The sequence below is a fragment of the Zalophus californianus genome, chromosome 1, assembly GCF_009762305.2.
Source record: "Zalophus californianus isolate mZalCal1 chromosome 1, mZalCal1.pri.v2, whole genome shotgun sequence".
NCBI lineage: Eukaryota > Metazoa > Chordata > Mammalia > Carnivora > Otariidae > Zalophus > Zalophus californianus.
In genome coordinates, this window is record NC_045595.1 from 120,641,634 (window position 1) to 120,649,845 (window position 8,212).

Genomic DNA, 8,212 nt, shown 5'->3' on the forward strand with positions numbered 1-8,212 from the left:
AGCACTCTTAATTGATACCACCACCTAAGTGTACGCAGGCCTTTTCTTTCTTAAAAAAAAAAAAAAAGAAAGAAAGAAAGGGTCAATACAGTAGAAAAGACAGAGTGACAATGTCTTAAATAAAAGTTTCAGCCAAGTTGGGTACTTAATTCTGAAAAGAGCCACATTTAGACCACAACTAATAACACTATTGCCTACCAGATGCAGTAAACAACGAGCAAAATAAAAAGCAGTCCAGTGCTAATCTAACAACAGCAGTCCTGGTCACCTAATAAATGTAGTAGTAATGTGCTCCAGGACCCGTGCTAGTCATTTTGGATGTATTATTTACAATCTATACAAGTGTGCAAAATAGACATTGTTATCCCCAGTTCAACATGAAGAAACTGAAGTCCAGAGGTGTTACTTGCCTGTTCAAGGTCTCTACCTGTGAACACCAGAGCTGTATTCAAACAGTACTTGATGCCAAAACCAATCTCCCTTCACTAGTCCATTTCTCTCTTTTTAGACATAAACATGTGAGCAAGAATATTCCTCAGTGCTTTGAAAAGTCATAAACTGATAGCAGTCCTCTGTTCCCTCTTTCCCTTCTTTTAGTTTCTCATCTGTTGCATATCAGTTCTCTAACTCCAAGTCACTCATTCGTTGACAGTTGCTGAAACCTGTCTTGTGCCCCGGCCCTATAAAAAACTGTCCTCGGAAAGGCAGAAGAGAATAAAGTCAAGGCAAGGCTTCCAATTTATCTGGGACTTAAACTAAAGGCTCACAAATAATGAAAAATTCTCTTATGTGGTCAACCAATATGGGCATGTTCCAATTTATACGGATGACTAAGGCAGACACAATATGTAGAATCATACAAATTTGTGCAAATCATATATATTTAACAGAATGCTTAATTGAGTCAGATTTTCACAAAGTACCTAGAAGCTTTCATCTTTTATTCGGGGAATGCATTTTAAGGCAGGGATTTACATATAAATAAAAACTACTTAAGTTAAAGAATGTTTAATTCTATTTTTTAAATGCAAATGTTCATCTAATGAACAGTATCTAGTTGATGTAAGGCCTAACTTTGCACTTGAAAATGAGTATACCTAACCACATACAGCCACACTCATGGGTCTAAATCACTGAGTTCTGTGAACCACTCTGTTGTACAGTCCAAAATGTAAGCCTTATACTTCTAGGCATTGTAAGCCAGCTAACATGACTGATCCTCATGACAACCTATTATAAGCATTATTATTCTGATTATTACATATGATAAAAGTGGGTCACAGAGAAGTAATTTACCCAAGATCACACAGCCGGTAAAAAAAAAAAGACAGCAAGACTTGAAATCCAAGTACTCTGACCCCTCAGCCTGTACCCACTACACTTCCCTGCCCACTGTATAGAAGCACATTCATAAGCAGACAGAGAATACCACAAAGCTATAGACCTACTCTCTACTGAGCTCCTACTATATGCCAGGCACCACGCACTGGAGATGAAAGAAAGCCTGGCCCTGAGCTGAAGGAGACTCTTACTCTTTTTTAAGCAGATTCAGGGTAGGTTAAAAACAAAGAAGTCACCAGTTCTTTGAGCGTGAACATATCACCAGTGTGATGGCTAGCATGCCATCCTGTGTTAGAAGCACAATGCAAGGGACAACTAACTTAAATAACAGTATGAGCCTTAGAAGCACCAAACTTTTTTTTTTTAAAGAGAGTTCACGTGCATGAGCAGGGGGAGGGGCAGAGGGAGAAGCAGACCCCCTCCCCCCTCACTGAGCAGAAAGCCTGACAGGTGGCTCTATCTCAGAACCCTGGGATCATGACCTGAACCAAAGGCAGGTGCTCAACCGACTGAGCCACCCAGGTGCCCACTTTTTTTTTACTTTAAATAGTTGCAATACACTTATCTGGAACAGGAGCGTAGGAAACATTATATAAACCTTTCCTTAATGGTTTCTGGCCATCACTGGGAGGGCCAAAAGCACTGCAAAAATGTAATACAGTGTTTCAGGAATGAGGGGCCATTTGCCCCTACTTTTAAAAATTTAAATAGTTCTATCTCTATTCCAGATGCTATTACACAAGGTTATTGCCTACCCTAGGAGTTACACCCTCTTCTTATCTGATATGACACAGAAGAGTTAATCAGTAACCCTACTTTAATTTTTTAAGTTTAAATTGTCAGTGAAGGTCCCCTCTCCAGAGGGAAGTACTTGGATTCATGTCTGTTTACCCGTTTCCTTTGATGTTCAATCAGGTACAATAAAAGGAGGTAGCTAATTATAAAAACAAATTTTGTCAATTTTAAAACTTTTACCCATGACAAACCTGGGAAGAGAAAGATGTGAAATATCTTGCCTCAAACAGGGACCATGATGATAATAACAGATCGTCTTTAATGAGCAGTACCTACTGTGTGCCAGGTATGTGCTAGGAGCTTCATAGGTATTCATTATTTTATCCTCACATTATCCCTATGAAATAGATCATTCTAATCTCCATCGTCTAAATAAGAAAAATGAGGGCCAAGTTCACACAGAAAGCTGCAGGACTAGAATCTGAATCACATGCTGGGGTAAAAGCGACAATAAAACCCTCGGACGTCTTTGCAACCAAGCAAGTAAAGTAAATGTGTGAAGTGGCTCAGTTTTAAGATTACAGGGCTGCAATTCTCAACCTTGGCTGCATACTGTAATCACCTGGGGAAGACACCATGTGGGTTTCACCCCCATAGACTGTGACTGATTGGGTTTGGGAGCTGCCCACGTGATTCTAAGGGGCAGTCAGAGCTAAGAACCACTGTGTATAGACACAGAGGGTGGGGCATGGCCCACCTGAAAGCAGTTTTTAAAAAATTTAAGAGGTTAAGTAAACACTGTGCTGGTCAAAGGTTGTAACCCCTGCCCCACTAATCAGTAGAATTAATGTGCAGCAGAAGCGGGAGATAGTGGAGGAAAGAGACATACTGGCTGGCAAACATAGACATTTGTTTTCACTGGAGAGGGTGTTGCTTAGTCTTGAAATTTTCCCCAGGTCACCCCTCACCGTCTATTTATGGAATGGGTCTACTACAAAAGGCACTTGAAGTTAGACGTAACCTACTTTCAAAATAATCTCTGGAGTACAACCCATTCTTAAACTGAAGATGACCTAAATATGCTCACTTAACAAATGTATACCTTCAGATTACAGGGCCAAACTACTTAAACATTTCAAGAGTCATATATATATATATATATATATATATTTTTTTTTTTTAAAGAAGGCCACTCATAATTAACTCTGATCTTAATCCAACTCAGGTCAAGAGATCTCACTTAACTAAACAAGTCCTAAGAATGGACAGCCTAATGCCCTCAAAACAAATCTATGCAGGTGGTACAACATAGCGCCGCTGAGTAAAATGTCATTTGTCATTGGAAAAGGGAAGCAAAAGCTGCATACCATCAGAAAATCTTCATTAAATGGCCTGCAGATGTGAAATCCAAAATACATGCTCTAGAAGTCAATCGTGAATCCATTAAAAAAAGAAACGATAGCCTGCTTAGGAAATCATTCTTCAGGCAAAACCGTATTATAATTGTTGCAGCACAATTCAAGAGGAAATGGCAAAATACATTAAGAAACGGACGTTAAGTCCACTCAAACTAGCTACATTTTTTCATCTCCTGCTACAAAACAAATGTTGTATATTTTAATGGCCTTGTATTACCACTTGCCACCAGTCTCCCCTACTACCACCACCAAAAGAAGGCAAATAAAAGGAGAAAAGAAATTGAGATTGATTTTCAAAATCAAATACTGCAAATACAGGCCATGACTCAGAAATCAGGGCCTCAGTCAGTCCCAGCATTGGCTGCTGAGGCAGAAGCTCTACTTGGGCAAAATATTTTGTTGTTATTTTGTTTTGTTTTGCTTTTCAAAAAGCAGAGACAGGGAAGTGAAGCCTGAGAAAGCAGACAAAAGTGCGCTGAATTAATCTTCCCACCACAGTTCAGGATAACAGCTCGTTTGTTGACTGAATAAATATATATTGATTCCCTCATGAGTGTCCCGCACTGTGCACTGCTGAGGATGTACTGGTGAACTTGACGGCATCTGTTTGCTTGGGTCTCCTAAACTAAGACACCAAGGCACCAACCTCATATCATCCACCATACACGCCCCTTCCAGCCACATGTGGGAAAATCCAGTCCTGCCCTTGTAGTATTAGATGGCAAAATTATCCCTTTGTCTAACTGTACTGAACTTCTTAGGGAAACCACTAATGTCTTCTAAGTAAAATAAGTAAATACATAAATACCCAGAATTTGTATACCAACAATAAGTCATGGGTAAATTTCAACAAGTTTAAAGAAAAATTTTCTTAACCTAAGTCTGTATCAAAACAGGTTTCTTTTTGAACCAAACCCAGACCCAGCTCACATATTTTCACTGCCTGTGGCTATGCAGCTTCAGTAAGCTAAAAATACTTCCCTTTCTTCTAAGTTGGGAAGAGAAAATAAGACCAAGCAATCAGCCACATGTCATTTTCTCTCATTTTAATTTTTTTTTACTAGAAAACACTCAAAATAGCTGAAGCAACGAAAAGGCATCTGTTTTCTATTTGTATACACATACACTGACACAAACATCCATCCAGCTTGTATCTTCCCAGTAATATGAAATAAGCTATATTTGCATTATCAGCAAAGACTGTCAACATTTCACTACTCACAGCTTTCTAGTAGTATTTTTTTTTTGGTTGGGGAGCGGACTGCATGACTGTTGAAAACTAGACACAAGTACAAGTAAAAGCTTTCACAAAATATGTATAGGACGACTATGCTCTTAAGACCACATGGTGCTTAGTTCAGTCATGCATCATTTATGTTTCTGAAATTTACATTAAATGAGATTCTAAAATAGAAGGATAGGAATTTTAAATCTTTCTGCAGGTCTTGCTCAAGTTGTGTTCACTGTATCTGATGAACGAAAAACTGTGTTTCTCCCCTTGGACTTCTCAAGGCTAACTGTAAAATACACAACACACAGACACCCTTACCTCTGCGATAAACTAAAAGTTACTCAGGAAGACAAACTTTTTTTTTCCCCAAAAAAACATACCTGCAAGATGGTGAACAGTAGTAGTGTGGACTTTTCCAACACTTCCAACATCACTAAAGTCACCCTATTAACAGAAACTACCAGGTCTAGGTTCCATTCGACTGGGCCATTGGTTTGGGCAGCTAGGTCATGGCTAAATTTCCCTTGAAAAAACAGCATAGTTTGAATAATCACTGCCAATCTCCATTTCTTATGCTATTGACAAAGTCAACTCAAAGCGAATACCCAGCAACGGAGACCATGCCCCCCCCACCCCGGGATGGGCTGGCAGAAACAGAGGAATGGCTACTGGTCGGCCTGCCCAGACTACAGCTGGGCCACTGACAAGGGCTGGGGTAAAGCGCTCAGTGGGCGCCGTCGCATCCAACGCCCGGCGCGACCGGCCGCTGGTGCTAGCCATTTCAAACGTAACCGCCGGAGGAAGTGGAAGGTGGGGATGTCATCTCCCTTGACACTTCGGAAACCCGGCGGCCCTGCAGGGCTCGCCTCTGATGTCCGTGATGGTCAGAAGTGGCACCCTCAGTGCCAGCGTTTCACCAAAGCCACTTTTCCAGCCGGGGCGGGAGGCGCGGGGCGAAGTTGGCCACCGGCCGCGCGCGTCCCGTTAACCGTACCTTGTAACTGGGCGGAAAGGGACTCCTGGTGTTGCTGGTACTTGAGCGCCACCGCCTCGGCTTTCCGCAGCTGCGTCTGCAGCTCGTAATAGAGCATCGCGCCGTAGAGAAAGCCGAACACCACGGTCAGCAGCAGCAGCGTCTGGAAAATCCGCTTTTGCTTTCGGGAGCACATCCCGTTTCCCATAGTCCCGCCTGGACCCCGCGCCGCGGCCACCCCCGCCGCCGCCGTCCCTTCCTCCCCTCTGCCTGAGCGGAGCTCCTCAGCAGCAGCCGCCGGAGGAGGTGGCCGGACGCAGCATGAGGAGAAGACGCGAGACACAAAAGCGGGGCCCGAGGGGAAGTGGCGCTCGCTCAGTCCCCGCGCGCCGCGGGGCGCACAACCATCGACGCCGCCTGGGCAGCGGCCGCCAAACTTTTGCGAGGCTGGCTCTCCGCGAGTGCACGGGCCCAAGAGTGGGCCCTCCGCATACTTCCGAGCGGGCTCTGCCCGCGCCGGTCCCCAGACACCGCCTGCCTTTTTTCCTCCTCCCCACTTTTTGGCTCGGCTGCCCCCGGCGGCGCTCGGAGTCCCGCCCCGGCCGCTCCCCGCCCCCTCGTGGCGGCTCCCCACTGCGCGACTTTGTTGCCACCAAAAGGAGGGGGTGCGCGCCCAACAAAGGGACCCGGCTCCCGGCGGCGCCTCCGTGCGCGGCCCGCGGGGGTAGGTGGATGGGCGGGGGCCGGCTGGCCCGGCTGGGTTTGGGGGGACGGCGGGCCGGTGTCACTGACGGGGCTGCCGAACCTTGGCCGCCGCCGCCGCCTCCCACCCAACTTACGTGTCACCCACGGCCCCGCTATTCTGGCCAACGGGATTCCGGGAGGAAGTCCCACTCGGGCTCCCCGCTCATTGGGCCCGTCCGAGCCGCCGCTCCCTCCCTTCGGGGAGGCAGTGCGGGGCTCGATTGGACGCCGGCTTTGTCCGTCCGACCCCGGGGCCGCGCCTTTCCCTCCCACCGCGGGGGCCCGCGACGGGCTCCGTGGGCAGAGCTGCCGCCTGGCGCCGGGGTGCGCCCACGTGGAGCGCGGGTGGATGGGGAGAGGTCGCCGAGCCAGGGGCGGGAAGGTTGGGGTGCTCGGGCGACGTGTCCCGGCTTGCGGCTGGGTGAGCTACGGTGCGCACGTGTGTGAGAGTGCAAGTGAGTGTGTGCGTGACCCAGCACTCGGAATGCACGTGGGGAGAGGAGTACAGTGTATATAAGTGAGAGAGAGTGGGTGGGAGCAACTGCTTACACTCTACCAAATACCCTTTCTTTCTTTCTTACCCCAGCCACTGGGCAGATGCGGCAGACACACGGCATAGCTACACCGTCAGCATAAGCTGCGTAGCCGAACCGGTGATGTCTTGCCAATGGACTCTTGCCCCATCCCGCGTGCTAGAGTGAATGCGTGTGTGCTCATTGATGGCAGGACACGAGTCGGGAGACTCAGCCACGCTAACACGCTAGACTTACTGCTCAACTATCCATGTGGGTTGGGGAAATCAGCTTGCCTTTGGCAGAGGGGAAAGAAATGATCTCATTTTCTTCCCGGGGCTCCAAACAGAGTAATTTAAAAACAAATCTCAGCGGCTGAAATAAGTATGCATACATTTTGTCATATGTATTTGCTTGATTGTACATCAGTTACATTGCTAAATTACATTTTAAAGGCCAACAAAGGTTCCCTATGTAAAACAAAGTAAAACTTAATAAAACCACAAACCTCTTCAAAGAAAATCAAATTCAAAGAAAACAGTGCTTTTCTTCTTTTTATATACTTGAGGGGGGAAAATTGAGGTTAGGCATAAATGATAATTTTGTTTCTGCTCTTGACCTGACTTCTAAGAAAGTAAATTATTTCTCAAATGCCTCAGAAATGTCATGGAATTTATTTTATGCTGCATAATTTTTATGATATTCTAACCAGACTTTAGTTATCACAATAATAGCCAATGGGTGCTCAAAATGAGGGTAGATCTGCATAGCCAATTAAACATAAAGGTGGTCTCTGATGCAGAACTTTTTTAGGTAGACTCTGAAATTAGAGAATGCTAAACCATAAAATAAACCTCCTTACAACCTAGCAAGCCTATGACATTTATACTACCATGAAAACTAAGTTTGCCTGGCATCTGCTTTTCCCTAATAAACAATAACTTACAATATAACAATAATTATATTGTTCAAAATGCTTTCATTTACTCCTGGGTGGCTCAGTTGGTTAAGCGACTGCCTTCGGCTCAGGTCATGATCCTGAAGTCCCAGGATCGAGTCCCGCATCGGGCTCCCTGCTCAGCAGGGAGTCTGCTTCTCCCTCTGACCCAACCCCCTCTCATGCTCTCTCTCATTCTCTCTCTCAAAATAAATAAAATCTTAAAAAAAAATGCTTTCATTTACAAATACACTATCTCACTTTTCACACCCAGATTAGGTATTAGCCTCACAGTTTGGTAAAGAAACTAAAGTTTATTAA

General features: G+C 45.2%; 1 protein-coding gene across 4 annotated transcripts in view; it reads right to left on the reverse strand.

Annotated features, from left to right (window-relative positions):
• The window catches only part of GOLIM4 (golgi integral membrane protein 4), a 78,696-nt gene extending 72,693 nt beyond the window's left edge, over positions 1-6,003 (reverse strand). For 2 of the 4 annotated variants that reach the window (XM_027584568.2, XM_027584567.2), the window contains exon 1: positions 5,720-6,003. In XM_027584568.2, coding sequence (XP_027440369.1) covers positions 5,720-5,906 — 187 coding nt within the window. In that variant the 5' untranslated portion in view covers positions 5,907-6,003. The remainder of the gene's footprint in view (positions 1-5,719) is intronic. The other 2 variants (XM_027584570.2, XM_027584569.2) reach the window with 1 other exon arrangement.
• Positions 6,004-8,212: the final 2,209 nt, after the last annotated feature.